The following is a 21,619-nucleotide window of genomic DNA, read 5'->3' as shown; positions in this document are numbered from 1 at the left end:
AAACACAGTAAGAAAGAAATTTATTGTTTGGTTATACTTCTTAGTTTCATTTATTCTATTAATGTTATGCATAAGAGCACCCACTCGCTGGCCTGAACAAGTGAACGCAGACTAGTCTCTGTTCATTTGGGGGGCATGGAGTTAGGGCAGCATCACGACTTGCAGGGAGCGACCGAGGAAACTAAGCTTATCAAGCGGAGTAAGCCTAGTGTCACCACCCCAAGTATAGGGAAACCTAGGAAACTAATCGAGTCTAGCCAAGGAGACTAAGCTTGTTCCAAGTAGAATAGTTCTTAGCACCTAGAAACTAGATAGAATCTTAGTAGCGCAATAATAAACTTTTGTTATCTTCCATGGACATCGAGCCCGAGGAGCTCTGCCCTAGTCCCTTGATCTCGAGTTGTGAAAGGGAAGTTGAGTCCAATATACTCAGTCTAGAGCACGCGGGCTATGTCACCTCTCGAGGAATTTGAGCCTGAGGAGCTTTGATTAAGCCCATGGTGTTCCAACAACCACCAAGTCATTGACTTAACTGTTAGGACAAACAAGTAGTGGGAGGTTAGACCGGGGAACTAAAATAGTCGACAAGTGTAGTACCCATAACCTCCCTATGCTCCCGATGGTTAGCATAGGGAGGTATCAGCATTATGTTTTTAATATTTCTCAGATTTTGGAAAGTTAAATTATTTATTCCATATATTTTTTTAATTTTCTAAAAAATCCACTTTTATGATTATGAATATATAACCAAGAGTAATTGTATGTCCACACAAAATATAACCAAAACATTGGACATTGCAAATGATGTCGCTAAAAAAAAATTCCCTTGAGTAATCAATGTTGTGAACGATATTGTCGATCACACATTTATATGACCTCAAGTTCAAAATAATTTGTAACAAATTTAGCACATATTCTTGGATGGTATGCATTATAAAATATTTTTCGTTTGTTCTGATTTTGAAATTAAGCATCCAATCATATACAATGGGACTAGATACCAGCTCATATACTAGAAATCAAAACCCATTATTCAAAAGGAAAAAACGCCCTCCAAAATCCAATACATATCCAATATTTCAGAATAAGGAAGCACATGCTATATTTTTATAAAAAAAAATCGATTTATTCTATAAGAATCAAAAGCAAAGAGACCCAATATTCAAAAACACACTTCCAAAATCCAATGCATCAAATATACTAGAAAAATGAAAGCAGAGTTAACACCAAACGCAATTAAAGTAGTCATCGACAGAGCTTCAAAACTTCCAAAACTCTTTGTTAAAACAGATCATTAACCATAATAAAATCTTCATCTATTCATCAAAATCTGAGTCTACTAATAGCAAAAAGGCATTGATTTTCTTTTTTGATTCAAAAACTTGAACAAAACAAAAATGAGAAGAAAATACATGAAAAAAAAACTCTTCCTCTTCTTCTTCTCTAACGATAAGATTTCTGGTACCTAAACTTTAACCTCCTGAGGACAGTGTGCACCCGAGGAGTAATAACCAAATCCTAATCTTCGAGATGTGAACGGACGCCCGAGTCTCTTATACTTGGGCATAGGCTGAAGTCGCCAGACTTCCAAGTCAATACTTTGCGGGACCCTAATGCTAAAACCTCGGTCAATGCGAGTGGACTCAAGGTCACCTCTCTTGGACATTGCGCCTAAGAGGCCCTGACTGAGTTGTAGTCTTGACATGTTGTTGGGACCCGAGCTAAATACTTTGAAGAATAGACCCTTAAAGTAACCCCTAGTAGCGATAGTACGGATTAATATCTCCTCTCGAGTGCATTGAGCCTGAGGAGTTGTGAGATGATCTTGAAAGGCAAATGGAAGCCCCGAGATATACACTTGGGGGAAAAGTTAAATCCCCTAGTAGCGATAGTACGGATTACATACTCGGGGGGACAGACAGTTTGTAGCATCCTACTACTCAGGGACTGTTACACTGTGTATTTTAAATAGTGCTAAACTCGCTAAATGAGTCATTTGGCTATAACTGTGTAACTAAAGATGATTACTGGTTTAGGGTTAAAATTTTGGTCAAAGTTACCATCTGTTTATCGAGTTTTTCGGAAACGAATAACTAACAGAATAATAAAAAGATAAGAACTGTAGAAATGCTGAAATGTAACTAAACAAACAGTGTTTTTACGTGGTTCAGGCGTTAACAAGCCCTAGTCCACGAGTCGATGTTATTATACTTGGAAAAGGTTACAGTAAGATGGCTGGTGCACAAGAACTTCACACACTCACAGTGTTTCTCTCGGGTTCTCTTGAAGAAGATGAAGCTAGAGAGATTTTAGTAGAGTTTTTGCTATGTGATTTGTTCGTCCCTCTTCTTGTAAAATGAAGGGGTCTTTATAGCTAGGGTTTCGGATTAGGGTTTTTCTCTACGTACATGAGTCTTAATTACACCAGCCATAAATAGGGGATACAATTACTGTAGTAGCATGGCTACAAGACTCTATGTGGGTATATTTACGTGAAAGTATGGGGAACACACAAAGTCAGCCGTCTTTTCCAAGTTGTCAGCGGAACAGTAGGCGAAAAGGTACCCTCAGGCGTGCTGGGATGTGTGCGGCTTTGACCTGACGGGCGTGTTAGGCGGGATCCTGTGTCAGACGGATATCATTCCAAATATGCCTTCTCCCGGACTCGGCCGTTCGGTTTTGTTCTGTGCGAGGCACGGAACTGTTTCCGCGGAGACCACTCGAAGAGCCTCTCCTGGAAGGGGCCTCCCCGAGGGGTATCCTTCGGGAGTTCGGGAGAGTCGACGAGTTTCCGTGTTGTGCTTGCTTGGAAGAGTAATCCGGATACTAAACAGGAGAGGCGAAGCCTTTCTGTGGATCCGCGAGCTCTGGTCACCTACCGTGAAAGACATCGATAATTCTGCTTCCCCGAGGACATCAATCTAAACGCTATCCAGAAATCTGGATAACACCATCGTTTCACTAAAACGTTTACCTCATACATGGGATTCCGAAATACATTTAAAAAGGTCAATTACAATGAAAAAGTTACAACCAGCCGACATAAGCGGCAAAATAGGGTTTGACCCTAGTTCCTCTTTAAATCCTCGGAGGTGGTGGTCGAGCAGCAGCACATGTACACATCGTCACCTAAGTTCTCCAACTCAAGGATGGTCTAGCTTTCTTTTCCCTTTACCTACACCACAAAGCACCCGTGAGCCAAGGCTACGCAAGAAAACTTAAGCATGCTCATAAGTAGTTAATAACATGTTACCAAATCATAATAAGCATGCCTAGCAGTAATATCCCTACTCATGCATTCATACCATTCATATAAATGACTACAACGTCATATGGGACTAATATCCCAACATAAATGATCAATGAATCATACTAGAGTCCAATGCCAAAATACATGATTAAGGAATCATGATGTGGCTCAGCGCCCTAATACATGATTAATAAATCATACTGGGGCTCGACGCCCTAGGATATGGGACTAATGAGTCACCCAGGGACCATTTGCCCTATCCTTTGTGTAACCAGCCTTGGAGCTGGCCCAGTGTACCTGGCGGTATAATTTTTTAAGACCAACAGGTCGGTCAAGCATGTATCACGCTCCTTATTAGGCATAACCACATCGACCAGTGCATAGCGTGCTATTTCCATCCTTGACTTATAAGTCAGTGCTTTTTGACTAGCACTTAGCGTGCTATTGCCATTCATGACTCATAAGTCAATGCTTTTCGACCATCACTTAGCGTGCTAAGGTCACCCTTGACTCATAAGTAAATTCTTTTCAACTAGCACTGAGTGTGCTAAGGTCGTCCTTGACTCATAAGTGAATGCTTTTGGACCAGCACTCAGAGTGCTAAGGTTGTCCTTGACTCATAAGTGAATGCTTTTTTACCAGCACTCAGCGTGCTAAGGTCAACCTTGCTTCATAAGTAAATGCTTTTTGACCAGCACTCAGTGTGCTATGGTCATCCTTGACTCATAAGTCAATGCTTTTCAACCAGCACTCAGTGAACTATAGTCATCCTTGACTCATAAGTCAAGTCTGGGGCCTAGCCTTAGGATATGGGACTAATAAGTCACCCCGGGGCACATTGCCCTATCCTCTGTACAACCAGCTTTAGAGTTGGCCCAACGTACCTAGCACTATGTTTTCCATGACAAATAGGTCGGACAAGCGTATTATGTGCTTCTGGTTAACCTTACCAAAATGACTAGCGCTTAGCGCACTATTTCCGCCCTTGACTTATAAGTCAATGCTTTTCTCAATCAGATAACGCATACAGGCATATATCATATCTCAGATATCCAAATACAAAGCATTCAGCATGCTTAATCGACAATCACAAGCAATAACATAATCATGCACACCCAGGCATTCATGCCCTATTCATATTCCTGTTCAACAATTCGATCCAAGCCATAATCACATGTATCATATATCGGGTGCAGTTTCCTTACCTTTGGTATAAGTACAAGTTATGAATGAACGACACTCGAGTACGATCCCAGTTCCAAGCCCCTAGCGATAACCTAGTCACAACCATAATATAAAATCTCGTCAATAATAAGTAAATAAAGGTTTCTGGAATGAGTTCTAGCCTCCGGGACATCGAATCCTATTAAACTAGGTAGCAAGATCGATCCCGAGCACTTAGGTTTAAGTTTCCACACTAAAAACATCCCCAAGGCCAAAAATCCCTTAAGCATTGCGGCCCCTAAGCCTTTGAGTTGAGGTCGCTCATGTCAGAGGCTCGAGCCTCGCCCCTGCCTGCACTAGCGTCGTGGCGCGCCTGCCATAGACACCTACTTCTCCTTCAACCAATTTGAGCCACGGTGCCCCAAGAGCAAGGCAAAGACTTGACAAGAAAACTCAGATTGTCCTCCATTTTTCTCATGCCAAATCCATCCATAAACCTATCCAAACATAGACAAATCCCATAAACAAAATTCCCAAATAACACAACAGCCCAAAACCATCAAAACCCAAGTTACAACCCAATCAAAAACTCATAAAATCACAAAAATCTAATAAAAGGAAACTCAAAATTTAGAAATTAAAGCTTAGATTACCTCTGATTAATCAGTTTCCCAGCTAAATCCTCCTGCTATCAAGCTTCCAATCATCCGTAGAATCGTTATGTCTCTAATCTTACTTGAATCTGAACTCTAAAACTTGAGTTTCCTTCGAAAATGCTAACGGGCGTCAAATGAGCGAATGGGAGATAGAGAGAGAATATTGAATGTATTTTGTTTCTGTTAGGTTACTTCAAGCTTAAGTAACCTTAAGCAAATCCCAAAGCTCGGGGTACCCAAAAATGTCTCCGAGGGCAAGATAGTCAAAATCCCTAGAATTCCCTCCTGATCTCACTAACTACGAATATATCATCAAATATTTATTCTCATTACCCAATATCCCAGTAATGTACTAAATACCCAAAATACCCCTTAACACTCCCCAAGTCAAGTATTGGTCCCGTTGTGACTTTCCCACTAGCTTGCTCCCTAGGATCGTCTCTATAACATCCCAAGATTACTAATAGGGCTTACTGCCTTGATTAGCATGTCAGGTGGGCATAATTGGTTTATATGTGTGTTTAATTGGTTAAATGCATGTCTACGTGGCATGCATGATTAATATGATTATGTGAGTACATTATATGCATGTTTATGAGGATTAGATATGCATGTGGGCCCTTTATAGCTTATTAGGGCATATTTGTAATTTAGGCCGTTAAGGGCATGAATGTGGTTATCTGTGATATATGGTCGAGACCACATTATTATGTGGATATATTTTTAGTGTATGCTCGAGACGGTCTTAGTGAGCGGATTAGCAAATTGGTCAAAACGGGGTTTAAATACCCCGCTCGGGGGGAGCTTGGGGATATTTTGGGAATTTCGAGAATATCTTGGGATTTATTAAGGAATGAATAATTATTTGTAATTAATTGGATACGATGGGATTAATTGGTAAATGTTAGGACCACTTGAGCAATTAGCGAGAACCGGGGAAAAAACTATTTTACCCCTAGAACAAATTAAAGGACTAAGTAATCCAAGGGGGGTAGTTCGGTCATTTTGAGTCAAAAGATTAACTCACTGGAGGAAACTCTAGAGTTGGCCATAAACCACCCCAAGTGTTGAGAACTCTCAATTCTCTCTCACTCCCTCCATCTCACATTTTCTCTCTCTAAAAGCCTAAGGAGCACTTGAAGCTAAAAGAAGGAAAATTCAAGGAGTTAAGTTGGAACTAGAGCTAGAAACCAGAGGGAAATTAAGCTAGGATCAACGAAGTGTATGCTGAGGAACTAAGCTGCAAGCTGAGGTAAGACCCATGTCTTGTTTTGCTATGACTTTAGGTTATTGGGGTGAATTGGTCTAGGTTCTTGAGGGATAGTGATTTGGGATGGTAAATTCCGAGGGTTTTGAGTGTTTTTATGTTTAAGATATGTAACTAAGGGTTTTAGACTTGTAACTGAAACTACTTTTGTCTTAGATACATGTTAAAGTTGAATTTTGAGGTTTTGGTTGGGAAGGATGTTGAGATGGTGACCCAGCTCATGGGCACCGCGACCCGCATGCCCAGAATGCCCTGGGAAGGCTTTCTGATTTGAGGGTGCGTCGCGGCCCGCCTCCCCCCAAAGGCATAAGGCCACGCCTATAACTTGGGGCGAGCCGCGACCTCAGGGCTAGGTCGCGGCCTACCTAGGGAACATTGGCCTAGGTTAGTATTAGGCTTGGGAAGGCTCGGGGGTTTGAACTTTTTGTACCCTAAATTTAGCAGCAGTTCAATTACTCAGGTCGGGTACAGTTGGCAGTTGAAAGTGTAGAAGAATCACCAAGTAGAATATCTGGTTATTAACCATGTGAGCAACTCGATACTCATAATGATTAGACCCAGTTTTAGGCATTCTGAACTTACTACGAGCTTGGACTAAGATAGTATGTAATGACCCAAATTTACTAATAAGGCTTAAGGGCCATGATTAGTGTGCTAGGAGGGCATAATTGGATTAAAGGTGATTTAATGATTAAAAGTATATTATACGACTATTTGAATATTTGAGATGCATGATTATGTGTATTAGTATGCATGTAGGCCATTTGAGGGCATAACTGTATATATATGTGATAAATTGTCAAGACCACATTATTATGTGGATATATTTGTAATCTGTGATTCGAGACGATCCTAGTGAGCTGGTTAGCGAAAATGTCACGGCGGTAATTTATACCCGGCTCAGGGCGAGGCTGGGGTTATAAACGGGAATTTATAAAATATATTGGAGTCTATTTTGACATTGAGGAATATAATCGGTGATTAGTTATGTGTCGGGAAGTAAGCGAAAAATATTAGAGACACTCGAGGAATTAGCGGGAATTGGGTGAAATGACCAAAATGCCCCTAGGTGGATTAAAAGATTTAGAATTAAAGGGGAGGGTATTGTGGTCATTTGGCTTATAAAGGATAGGTATTACTCAGGCTTTATGCCTTAGTGGAAAGTGTAGAAAGGGCTGGAAATTCTGAAGAAAAGAAAGGAAAGGAAAGAAAGGAAAAGAAGGGAAGGAAAAAGGGAAAGAATCAAAGGAGCTTAAGGCTGAGATTGTGAACTTGAGGTCTTGATCAAGTTGGGGAAACCAGCTGAGGTTATTCATCATTTGAGGTAAGGCTCAAGGTAATTTTTCAGTTTCAAGTTCTTGGTATGGTTGTGGTTTTGAGCTGAGTTTTGGTGAGGAATTCTAGGGAAATTGGAGCTGAGCTTTGAGGAGGTGAAGACCAAGCTAGTGAGGAGGTTAACCTAAGCAAAGCTCATCCATCAGAGGTAAGGAACTTTGGTTTCAAGCTTTGTGATTCTGTGGTTTTGCTGAGTTTCTTAGTTTTAGGTTCAGCTATGGTGAAATCTTGGATTAGGGGTGCATGTGCTTAAGTTTTGTATGGTTGGGATGCTTGGGATGAGTTAGACATGTTAGTAAGCTTGTTACTAAGTTTGGTTGAAGTTTGGAGAAGTTTTAGTAAGGTTTGGCTCGGGGAAAATTGAAGGAGGAAAAAACAGGATTTGCTGTTCTGTGACTAGCGCTACAGCGCAAGCCTTTGGGCGCTTTAGTGCTAGGCCATATACTTTGGGATGATTTTGGGCTCTGTTTGTAGCGCTGTAGCGCCCTCCTTAGAGCGCTGTAGCGCTACCCTATTTCCAGAAAGGGGTTTTTGAGTTATTTTCAAGGGTTTTTGCTCGGGGGGTTCGGGGTTCGATTCCACAACCTCATTTGGTGGAATAGGGGCTTCCCGAGGGCTCGGGATTGGTCCCGAGGTTAGGTTTTGGACTTGAGATTTGGTGATGATTCTGATCTATGGCTGTGACTAGGTGTACGCTAGGGCTCAGGAGGGATCGTGCTCAAGGATCAAAGTGAACGAAGCTAGCGAATCTAAAGGTAAGAAAATTGCACCCGATTATGTGTTTGTGATGGGACTAAGTGCTCCCGATATTTGTATAATGTCAAAGATGGTATTATGCCATGGGACATGTGATAAATGGCCTAAGGGTGCCGTATACAATATTTGCGCACAGGGCGCGACTTGGCCACTGGTAGCTAAGGACAGCTTAATATTCACTGAGCTCGGTTTAAGCGGGCCGGAGTCAGTGGGATAAACAAAGGTTGTGGCCTAAGGGAGCTAACCCTAGTTATCATTTGTGAATTGATTATTTATATGAAATGATATGTTTGGTATGTTGATTACTTTGTTATCATGGATGCTTAGACTGTTGAGAACAGGTTATGTGATATGAGATATTGGATTGTCTGTTGATTGTTTATGCTCTGTTATTGTGTTTTCTTGCTGGGCCATGGATAACGGGGGCTACGTGGTGTAGGTAAAGGCAAAGACAAGTCGGACCAATCTTGCGGGGCTAAATGTACATAATCCCAAAAATCTTGAATCTTTGTAAATTGTTTAATCTTATTATTTTTGGGATCCCGCATAAACAGAAAATGTTTATTTATAAGAAATGCGGCTTTTGAGACCAAAATCTTTTAACCCTAGTTCCACTATAGTTTCAGTAACACGTTTTTAATTAAATTACTTGATTAGCAAGTCTAGCACATTTATAAACACACAGTGTAACGGTCTTGGCTATCTAGGGCGTTACATAGTTGCCAAGCACGAGCTTAGGTGAGATATTCAGCTCGTAAAGATCTAGATATGACGCATACTGAAGGATCCCAAGAGATTCCGGACATCGTTGTGCGCTCATTAATGACTAGGTTGTATCATATAACTATTATTTATTATCTGAGATAGCAGTAGCATAATTATTTTGTTATCAAATCATATCCCAATGTAAATGGGAATAATATGTATTAATTACATACCATATATAATAACGCGGTATGTTTACACGGTTACCCATCTCTCCTTTTAATTCTCCTATAAATACTAGGAATGTTGGACAGGGAAGGGGACGATTCTTGGTACTGCCGAAACTCTGCAGAAATAGAGAGAGAAACAGTAATAATATTGACTCGTGGACTAGGTGGATTTTAACCACTGAACCACATAAAAATTCCATGCTTTTCAGTGAATGCTTGTTATTTCATTGCGGTTTATAATCGAGCACTAATCTACCCATTTTATTTCTTAATACACTGTTGGCTAAAAACCGCGTCAACAGTTTGGTGCTTTCATTGAGAGTAAATTAGTGCTTCACAATTTCTAGTCAACTTTCATCATGGTGGTCACTGGATCAATGCATGATAATGAGACAGAACAGCCTGGTGGGCAGGAGGCCCATCATATCGTTGTTACCACTGAAAGGGGCCCGGATGTTCAACAACTTCCAGGAAAACAACCAGCGGGTCAGGACGATATTGGAAGTTTGGCGTCGCTACCACCAAATCCTAATCCAGGGTACCTGACTTTTGTCGAGATGGAAACATGCAGTTGAGGATTCATCTCGCTAGGGAAAATAGACAGATTGAGGAGGTCTTGGCTCAGTTACCCCCTCTTGCAACCGACATTAATGTTGGAAAGAGGAAAAGCGGGTCTCATCAATCCCACAGGAATAACCAGCCTAAACTGAGTCGATCTATCAGAACTGCCACTCCGAGTTCTGTGCCATTAGAGCGAAATCACCAGAATGCTCGGCCCACTGATCATCACAGGGGTCATCAGCATGTCAGTCAGTCAGTTAGGACTGCGACCTTAAGTTCTGTGCCTTCTTCACAAATTCCCATAAATTCCCATCACAATCCGCGAGGGGGGCTGGGACAAGCTCACGAAGGCATAACGCTCCAGCAAATCCCTCTGTACCATAATCGGAGCACCAGGCACATAGAACTAGGGCATTGGAGTAGAACCAAGGCGAGCTAATTTAGTCTGTCCTGATGGAATGAGGATAGCCTCGCCAATAAGGCACCCTCCATCACCTGTAAGACACCCAACACCACCTCATCCCCAATGAGATATTCCGGCTCATGGGGACAGCAAAAGAAATCCTCCCCCGTCTGCAAATACTACCATCCCACGAACGCGTGTTGAGAATCCAAATTCTTGGTCTCAACAGTAAGCTGTAAGTTTCACAAATAGAAGTTACTGGACAGAGATCCATCATGGAGGTAGGTTTGAGAGCGACTTGAGAAATCATTTGAGTACAGCACAAAGTTGTCGATATGATCCACAACCCGACCTGCGCAATCATCTGAACTCATAGAGAAGGTATCTAGCTCGACATGAGGATATTAACAATACTCGACATAAGGGAGGTCCATCCATAATATGCGACAATGGGAATGTCCCACATAACCAAGCTCAAGCTTGGAAGGACAATAACCCATCAAACGCGTATAATAGGATGGGAGTCGTTGAACAACCCCCAGCTAACCTAGGGACCAAAGAGACTGGCTCTAATGGACGAGAAAATGAAAAAACTCTTGTCCGGGAAGGAAAAGGACAATTGCGACTCAGATGAGGAGCTCGAATCTTTTGCTCCAAACATTGCAGCGGTAGCATATCCTGTAGGTTTAAAGATGTCACACATGTCGAAGTTTGATGGAGATGGAGAACCGTCTGATCACCTCGGATGTTTAACACCATGATGATGGCCCACAATGTCAGGCTCGATCTAAGGTATGTCTTGTTCCCTGCAACTCTGGTCGGGCCTGCCAGACAGTGGTTTAAATAATAGAAGAGGCATTCCATAAGCTCGTGGAAGAAATTCAATTTTGAAAAATCATTCCGAGCATATTAGTCATTGTTGTTGCACAAGCAAGGGATGTTGATGACAGCTCCAAGCTCAGGGCAATGAGAACGGGAATCCTCGTCGGGGGCAACCTGTGGCAAGAACTCCAAAGAAAAGGAGTTAAAACCATAGATTAATTGTTGGCCTGAGCTCAGGAATGGAAAAATCTGGAGGAGGCACGAACTTCTGTCGCAGGAACCAGCCAGCCTCCTATCGAACCTGTTGGAGTGATAATGAATGTTGCAGCTATGGCTCTAGTCGTTACACAGAATAACCAATGGGGGAACAACAAAATGAAGGGGAATGGTGAGAGCGATCAGAGCGAGACAAAAAAACCAAGTCTGTGGAGAAGGTCAAAAATATCTACGCTACATATATTGACCTAACGGATACGCGAGAGTGTATCTTTCTGGCTAATTCTAATCGCCTCCCATGGAAAGAGTTAGAACCTTTAAGAAACCAAAGGGCGAAGAGAGATTCTTCAAAATTCTGCCAATTCCATAATGACATCGATCATAACACTGATGATTGTCGGTAGCTGAAGGATGAAATTGAAAATCTCATCCGAGTTGGGTCGTTGGCTTAGTATGCCCGAAATCGAGTAGTTCCCAATCATCCTGCCAGACAGAACTCTCAACCGGTCCTAAATGCTCCGATAGGTCAATCTGGAGCTCATGCAAATCAGGTTGAACCTCCTCCAATAGTAGGGGAGATATAACCATTACTGGAGGACCTCATTTGGTGGGCATGAGCAGCGGGGCCCAAAAGAGGTGTTGAAGGCTCATAACGGGGTGGAGTTCATCCCGGAGCAACGATTATCAAAACAGCAGCGATTGGAAAGACAACCAATCATTTTTACGGAAGAGGATGCTAGCCACGTCCAATTCCCACATAATGATCCACTGGTGATAACCGTGCAGCTCGCCAACCGATGGGTCCGACGAATATTGGTGGATAACGGAAGCTCCATAAAATGTGACTGTCTGTATCAGATTTGAAGGCAACCTCGATGACTCTTTATGGGTTATAGGGTGAAGGAATTGTGGGCGTAGAGACAATCAGACTAGTGGTGACATTGGGAGAAGAGTCGTGAACTATCTCCAACGTACTAGAGTTCGTGGTAATCGATTGTCTGGTTGCATACAATGAAATTTTGGGTCGACCAGCGTTGATGGCATTTGAAGCCATAACATCGATCCGCCACCTGGCAATGAAATTTACCTCAACTTTAGGGTTATGCACAGTTAGAGGCAATCAACTCGCTACCAAAGAATGCTATAGCATTTCTATGAAGGGAAAGTCACAACCTAGCCAGTAGGCGATGGTCATAAATGACGGAGGTGAGGAGTCCCAAGAAGTAGAAGTCACTCGTGGGATAGAAGAACCTCAACAAGAAGAGGATAGTGAGGTCGCCGAATGTGGCGAAATTGACCCATGGATAGGCAAAGACAAGTCAAAGCTCAAAGCCATAGAAAAGCTCAAGGAAGTGAACATCGACCTCACAGATGCTTCAAGAGTCGTAAAAATTTGGAAAGAATCTTTAAAACAAAAGAAAGAAGCAGCTGGTCAATTTTTTACGGAAGAACCTGGATGTTTTCACCTGGTAACATGAGGATATGGTGGGAATTAGTCCAAATATAATAATGCACACATTAAATTTGGACAAGAATGTGCCTGCAGAATCCCAAAAACGGAGGGTTTTAGGAACAGTCCGATCTAAAGCACTAGAGGAAGAAATAGCTCAGTTACTAAAATGCGGGTTTATCCGGGAGGAAAAATACCCAATTTGGGTTTCCAATCCCGTGCTGGTCCCAAAGTCGAATGGGAAGTGGAGAACCTATATCGACTTCTTTGACCTAAACAAGGCTAGTCCCAAGGACTATTTCCCACTGCCAAGCATTGACCAGTTGGTAGATGCCATGGCAGTTCACAAGCTCATGTCTTACATGGACGCATACTCTGGATATAACTAGATCGCGATGAACCCTATAGACCAAGAGCATACCAGTTTCATGATCGAGCATAACATATATTGTTACAACATTATGCCATTCGGATTGAAAAATGTCGGGGCTACATACCAAAGCTTGGTCAACAAAATGTTCACTAAAATGTTCACTAACTAGATTGGGAGAAACATGGAGGTGTATGTTGATGACATTCTTGTCAAGTCAAAGACTGCCAATAAACATGTATCTAATTTGGAAGAATACTTTTGAATCTTAAGGAAATATGACATGAAGCTTGAATCCCCAGAAATGCACTTTTGGGGTGGCATGTGGAAAATTTCTGGGGTTCATAGTCAACACAAGGGGAATAGAGGTGAATCCTGAAAAAATCAGATTTTTGTTAGACATGCCTTACCCCAAGTCGCGTAAGGAAGTTCAAAGCCTAATTGGAAGGGTGGTGGCTTTAAATCGCTTCATCTCGAAATCCATTCACAAGTGTCTGCCATTCTACAACTTGCTTAGAGGAAACAAGAAATTTGAATGGATCGAAGAATGCGAACTGACATTCCACATTCTGAAAATGCATCTTGCAGAGCCCATGGTATTATTCAAACCGACATCTAGAGAGTCTTTTTTTCTTTTTCTGGCTGTGACAGAGAATGCAGTCAGTATCGTGTTAGTTCGAGATGAAGACTGTGTTCAGAAACCAGTGTATTATGTAACAATGATCAAAAACCAGCTCGGAGCTGAATCACGGTACCCACTGATAGAGAAGCTGGCATTCTGTCTAATTTTTGCTTCCAGAAAGCTCCGACCATATTTCTAGTCCCATTCTATCAACGTCTTAACCGACCAACCTTTAAGGCAGATATTGCAAAATCCTGAAACGTCGGGACGCCTCTTAAAATGGGCCATCGAACTTAGCCAGTTCAAGATATTATACATGCCACGAACTTCAATCAAGAGTCAAGCCCTCGCTGATTTTATGGCTGAATGCACTGATTTTTAGGACGAGCACATGAGGGAGCTGGTGGAAGAATTATTGAAAATCTTCATTGATGGATCAGGAGCTAGGATAATCTTAATCTCGCCTGAAGGACATTTGTTCCATGCAGCTCTTAGATTCAAATTTACAGCATCCAACAACGAAGAAGAATATGAGGCCTTACTGGCTGAGGTGAGGGTGGCAAGAGAGCTGAGGGCGAAAGTCATCCAATACTATAGTGATTCCCAACTCGTGGTAAATCAAATATTGGGAGAGTATCAAGCTCGAGGCATCAAGATGGCGGCTACCTGGCTAAGGTAAGGGGGAATTGTCTGAATTTGAGTTTAGCTATGTTGAACAGATACCCAACGAGCAGAACTCTAACACTGACGCTTTGGCACGACTTACTACCACCAAAGAGGCTGAAACATTGAATGTAGTACCAGTTGATTTCTTTGAAAGCCCAAGTGTAATGGGAGAATTGATGGAGGTCGGAATGATTGACATAAAAAATAACATATATTTAGAAGTGCTATTAATGGTGGGTGATTAAAAACATTTGGAATGTATTAGTTTGGTGCCATATGAAAAAACCTCACGCGCCAAAGGAAAATTTCTCTTTTGAGTCTCATTTGCCAAATTTTAATCCCTAAGTTACCCAAAAAATTTCTCTCAGCCTCCATCTGTCACTCTCGTCTCGTCTCTCTGCCTCACGAAGTCTCAGTCTTGTCTCGTCTCTCCGCCTCACGAAGTCTCCATCTCTCACTCTCGTCTCGTCTCTTCCCCTCACGAAGTCTTCTCAACTCATCTCTGCCTCACGAAGACACGCTCCAGAGTGGAGCTCTTTCTCCGCCTCACGAAGTCACGCTCCAGAGTGGAGCTCTTTCTCTGCCTCACGCCTCACGCCTCACGCCTCAAGTTCGTTTCTCTCATCCCTGATAATACAAATTGTTGGCTGAATGTTGTAGTTGATTTGCTTACTTTTGCTCCTATCCTTTTCTTTTTCATAGCTGTAGTTGATTTGATAAAAACCCATCTTTGATAGAAACTAGATTGATATGAAATTTTACAATATTCTAAGTCAAGAGAAACAGCTATGAAGATTATAAGATATTGTTATGAAGATTATAAGATATTGTTATGTTCAATGTTCAAGAGAAACAGCTATGAAGATTATAAGTCAAGAGATAAAAAAGATGTAGAGATCGAGTCATTTGAACTCGAACAACTTTTTTTATTTAATATACAATCACCTAAAATTTATTTATTCATTTTTAAATTCAATATAAAATTCCAGTGGATATAATGTCAATCTCTCCAACATCTCAATCTACCAAACGGAAGAGTGTGGGCTAACAAATTTCTCAACAAAAATATTATAATTATAATAATAACAATATGTATATACCACCATTTATAAACTTAGAAAAACAATATCTAGACTCTACTAGTAAATATTATATCTAGACTTTATCAATATAGCTAATTAATGAAAATAATATTCTAAATACAGTCTCTATCCTAACTCAGTAAAAAGCATGAAATAAGGAGTTCATATAAGTATAACACCAAAGACACCACCTTAAGTGAGTATAAGTATTGAAAACTTAACCATTAATAAAGAAACTTAAAGCCCAATCGATAGAGAGGACTCCTGAAAATTTATCAAATATTTCATATCTCAACTTAAAAGTCACATGTCTAAGGAAAAGAACTAAGTAAAACAAAGAAAATTGTGGAACTCATACGAAGGTGGGACTTTTTGAAAGAAAAAAAGAAGATACAACTAACATACCCTCTTCAGGAATATGATATAACCACTTTAATCTCTAGCTTATGATGATAATGATGACGGAAATAAAATAAAGAGCAAATAAACAAACTGGGGTTTAGGTGTAAAGTACAATTTAGTGGGGTCGTTTTGTTTTTAACATGGAATGATAATATAGCATCATAGGTAACCAAGAACACCTACACATCTGATCATAAAATGAATTGTATTCATAACTATGTACATGAGAAATACCAGCTGCATTGGGACAGCTTCAAGCTCTTACTGTTCTCAACTTGTCCAACAATGCTCACACTGGGAAAATCCCATCTTCTATAGATGACTTGAGGAAATTAGAGTCATTACATTTTTCGAGGAACAACCTGATTGAGTCAATTCCAACCTCACTAGAGCAACTCACCTTCCTTTCATTCCTAAATCTATCATTTAATCAGCTGGTTGGAAGGATACCAAAGGCTAATCAATTGCAAACATTTTCAGCAGATTCCTTTATTGGTAATAAAAGACTTTGTGGATTCCCTTTGATGACAAAATGCTTGGATGAAGTGGGAATTGAAACTTTGTTGCCTAATACAGTGAAAGACCATAAGAGCATTGATTGGAATCTATTGAGTGTTGAACTTGGATAGAACAGTAATAACTATCAAGAAACTGTATCTACTGTCAAGAAAATATATTAACAACTAAACAGTCTTGGCTTAACTGCTAAAACAGAATAAGAGCTTAACTAAAGGAGGTTATTATCCTGCCATACAAAATATAATGAAAATGCGCTTAACTAATTCTTTTATTTCTATTTTCCCTATCCTGCCCAAATCAGCAGAGCAACTTGCAAGCACCACCTACATTTCCAGTGCAAATGACAGTGATGTCTTACGCTTAGAATAGAACAACTTTAGGGGGAACTTTTGATACAGTTCAAGCACGAAACAGCCTTATTCAAAGATGATCACCCAAGAAAGTAATCATTGATTTTTTTTTTATACAGAGGGGAATTGAACCCTTGCCCCCTCCCACACACTCACATACCCAACTACCTGAGCTAGCCCCAAATGGCAAAGTAATCATTGATTATTAATCAGATCTTTCATATACATCCACCTAGGCAACTCTGCTTGCGAGTCTATATGAACATAACAAACAACATTCAAAAAAGCTTCTTTTATGTAAAATTGGGAACCACAAATGATAATAACGTGAATGGATTTGCAAATATCTAGTCTTTGGGCAAAAAAAAAATATATAATTTGCAAATCCATTGAGAGAATTGTATGAGGTGCAGATGGTGCCACAGTGTATAATCCAGTCGCCATATCTGATATAGCAAAAGAATACTATATATACAAACATGTACATGCTTTATTTTCTATGGTATGAGGTTTTAGTAGCACAAGAATGTTGATATTTTTTTAATCAATGATCATTTGAGTATGTAAATAATATATATGTCTTTGTTCATGTAATTTTTATTTTGATCTTATAAGCATGTTGTTCTTTCAATATGAGATAATTGTGACATGACTTTTTGATTTATTATTTTTTCTGCTGCTTTTGCTGCCTCTTGTCGTTGTATTTAAGATTTTTGTTGTTCTTTTTATTTTGTGAGCTCTAGTTTCCAAGGACTCTATAGTGGGTTTGGATAGTTTCTTGGTTTTAAGAGTTGTAATTTTTTTTAATGATGACTCCTAATTAAAGGTCGAATGATGTTGATAGTTTATTAATTGGTATGTAATTTTGCTTTCATTTTAGTGGTTTCATTGGATTTCAAATTGGAGGGAACTTTATTTGCAGCAGTTTGCAAGAGGTATGTTTTCTTTTATTTTTGTTAAAATACTTTGCAAATGTTTGAGGAGTCTGAATATCTTAGATATTCATCCATAGTGAAGTAGGTTATGAGATTATTATTATTGTGTGCTGCGGTGATAACGGAAGGTTGAGAACTTGTGTGTATTAGTGAAGTAGGTTATGAGAAATTTGTGTGCTGCGGCGAGATAAGGAAGAAAACTTGTGTGCTGTTTGAATATTTTGAATTGATAATGATTGATGGTTGATTAATAAATATGGCTGGAATGTTTTCTAATTTTCTGTTAGTTATTTGATGTATATCTAATAAACTTCAAAAACCATACAAATTTGAAAGTAGAATCGAAACCCATTTGGGGAAATGTATTAGAATAATTATAGAAATAGCTTCTTGTAATTCAAAAACTTGGGTAATAAAATGTAAAACATTTTTTAGTGCAAGGCCAGTACATAAAATTTTTTAGTTTGAATATATACATCAAAAACCAAATACAAAAGAAAAAGTAACATCCCATTAACAAAAGTACTATTTATGAGAAAATTCTCTGCATATTTTCCTGTTTAAAATTTATATATTAAGTGCAAGTCTTGTAGAATACCAAAAAAAGTAGTTCTAGCATATGAAAAACAAATGCATACATTGAAAATAAAGAAAAGAACTAAAGAAGTTAACATGTTCCTTTTTATTTTTTTTATGGAAAGTAAAGAAAAGAACTACATAAATTAAAATGTTCCTTTTACTTTGTATTTTATCCCATTGATTCATACAAAGTTTAGTATCTATTTAAAAATGAATAAATAACCTTAAAACTAACAAACTGCACAACAAATCTTAGTTTCTGATCTTTCCTGCTTTAACATATCCTCAATATCCGAAAATTCTTTTATAGAACCTTGAAGATCCAAAGACAAGCCTTCAAATTGGGATTTAACTTCCTTTAATGAGTTTGAAACCTCTGTAAATAGTAGTATCCCTTTTGTATACACCTATAAAAGATTAGAGGATCAATATTATTACCCTATATTAATTATCCATTTTCTTAAACCTCTATAAACATGAAAGATTTAATGTAATATGCTTCATAAGATGTAATGTAATAACCAATATTCATGAGTTCATGAGTAGATGACAAGCCAAAAACATCAAACAGTGCAAATAAATCTTCTAAAGTACCTGTATACGTAGTTTATCAACTTCAATCATTAACAGAGATCCTAAATTCCCAGTGATAATTTCCAAAGCATCCACATACTTTGCTTGTTGCTCCAATATAGAAATGTATACCATCAGAGCTGCACTAATTCAAGGTTTTAGCATATAATCAGCTGACAATAGAACAAAAAAAAAATATTTGGTGATATATTAATAAAGAGAATATTAAAGCATGTATGTATGGGAGAAGATGATATATAAAATTGTTTTAGTACAATATCGTTGTATGAATATACACAGATCAAGCTAGCTAGCTAGCTCTAGTCTTCCCGTTCACACATAAAATTGGGAATTTGTTTTTTGTCTGTTCTAGCAGCTAGTGCCTTTTGTGTTTAATTAAAGAAAAATTGTTAATTTATTAAAAAAAAAAGAGAACAAATAATGGTTAATTATATAAGTTTAACATATTAAAGCAGAGATAGTATTTAAATAATTATCATGTTGGGGGATTTATTGACCGAACCTCTAGTGACCTGCAACGGCTGCCAACCACTCTTGTAGATATATTGGTTTAGAGCTCAATTTCTTCTTAGCAAGACAAACAAAAAGTTAGTGTTGAGAGCTATATTTTTGCCTTTTTAACACAGAAATACATACAAATATATAGTTGACTAAGCCATTAATGTCAAACAAGTGACGCAAAAAGAATGATACATAGTGAGGGACCCAAAAGTAGTTACGACTTAGGAAGCCATAATATGTAGTTTTAGAATTTTTTTTGACTTTATAGCCTCCATATATATAGACGCATTTGGACAGCTATTTTCCACCAAATATATCTTCAGTTCCATCAAAACCCATAGCTAAAGCCCCAGCAAAAGCTCAAACCTTAACCCATTTAGTAAGCTCAAACCTTAACACAATTCTTACTGTTAGTAGCAAGGTGGTCAATGTTAATTAGCCTTCAATGAAATCCTCTTATTCAAATATATATATATATATATATAAATATAAATATATTTGAGATAAGGATTGGAAATGCCAGAATTATCTCAAGTTTAGCAATAAGACTAAATAAACAGCTTAAATTCATTTCTAAGCTCAAAATCAATGTTAATATACAAGCACGACTATGTGGACCAGTCCAATTTCGATGGATGTATCCATTTGAGAGGTGAATCACTAAGACTTAATTATTTTTTTTATTCTTATTAGTTTATGTGAACATTCTATTAATGATGAGTAATTGTGTGATTAATAGACGCATGAAGATATTGAAAGATTATGTCAGAAATCGAGCAAGGCCTGAAGGTTGTATTGCAGAGTGTTATCTTGCAGATAAGTGTGTGAGCTTTTGTAATGAATTCACTGACCATTCAATTGAACTAAACACAAAAGAAGGTCGAAATGAAGAGTGGTCAAATGATGTGATACTTGAAGGTCGTCCAATTTCTAGGAGGAAAGAAATTATATTGACAGATGAGTTGTTAGAAATTGCACATCGATACATTCTGTTAAATACATCTGTTGTGGAGCCTTTTCTAGAGTAAGTGTCTGATATTTGAAATTATTATTTTTTATATTAAAAATGTAGTAATACTAACTCATTTTTCCTATAAATTAGGATTCACTTAGAGGAGTTGAAAAAACAAACAAAATATATGAGAGAAATAGTGGATTACTTTGGAAGAAACATATACAAACTTTTTCAACATGGATGAAGGAAAAGGTAAATTAATGCAAACTAACTGGTTCATATCAATTGTTTTAAATATCATTAAGAAAATTAACAATGTCATACTATTATTTGTATAGGTTCCTATGCATTCCTCAACTTGTGATGAAACTGATTTGTTGAAATGGCTAGCATATGGACCCAGAAAGCATGTTGCTTCTTACACTGGATATATTATCAATGGTCAAAGATTCCATGTACATGACATTGAGAAGTCCACACAGAATAGTGGTGTCTCAATTGAAGCTACAACTATGTGTAGATCTAGTGCCAAAGATGTATCTCCAGTTCCTAATTTAGTTTCATACTATGGGGTTATAAGGGAGATAATCTTGTTAGATTACTATATAGTTCAGATTCCAATTTTCAAATGTGATTGGGCAAATGTCCCTAACGGTGTCAGGGTGGAGGATAGTCTTACTTTAGTAAATCTACACCAAAGTTAATGGTCTGTTGGTAGAGACCCTTTTATTTTAGCCTCACAAGCTAAACAGGTCTTCTACTCAAGAGAACATGATTCTTCCAATTGGTATGTAGTGATTAGGGCACCCCCTAGAGGTTTTTATGACATGGAAAATTATAATGAGCAAGAATTAATGCCTATAATGTCTGAAGTTACTGAATCTTGGTTATATGATGTAGTGGAAGATGAACAATATGTTAGAGATGATTGTGAGGGTATATTAGTTTGATTATTGTTGTGTTTTTTGTAAATTGTAGAAGATGTTGCACTTGACATTTAAAGTTGTAATCAATGGAAATTTTTGTTTATACTTCAGCTCATTAATTGGTTGTTTCTTATTTGTGTATTTTTAGCGAAGAACTCTTGAAAACATATGTCTTTTATTTATTTACTTAGTTTTTGCTGGCAGTGGTTAGTAAGCCATTGAAGGCCTATAAATAGAGCTCTAGCTTTCAATAAGGATACTAACATGATTATGTTTCCAATCTTACTGGCTTCAGAGCATGAC

At 38.7% G+C, this 21,619-nt stretch overlaps 1 protein-coding gene across 1 annotated transcript in view; it reads left to right on the top strand.

The window, feature by feature from the left end:
- The window catches only part of LOC133825365 (receptor-like protein 54), a 44,328-nt gene extending 27,742 nt beyond the window's left edge, over window positions 1-16,586 (top strand). The window contains exon 2 of the mRNA XM_062258320.1: window positions 16,195-16,586. Within this exon, the coding sequence (XP_062114304.1) occupies window positions 16,195-16,586 (392 nt within the window). The remainder of the gene's footprint in view (window positions 1-16,194) is intronic.
- Window positions 16,587-21,619: the final 5,033 nt, after the last annotated feature.

Source organism: Humulus lupulus, chromosome 3 (assembly GCF_963169125.1).
Source record: "Humulus lupulus chromosome 3, drHumLupu1.1, whole genome shotgun sequence".
Lineage (NCBI taxonomy): Eukaryota > Viridiplantae > Streptophyta > Magnoliopsida > Rosales > Cannabaceae > Humulus > Humulus lupulus.
Note: the sequence above shows the minus strand (reverse complement) of the source record. Positions and strands in the feature narration are given on the sequence as shown.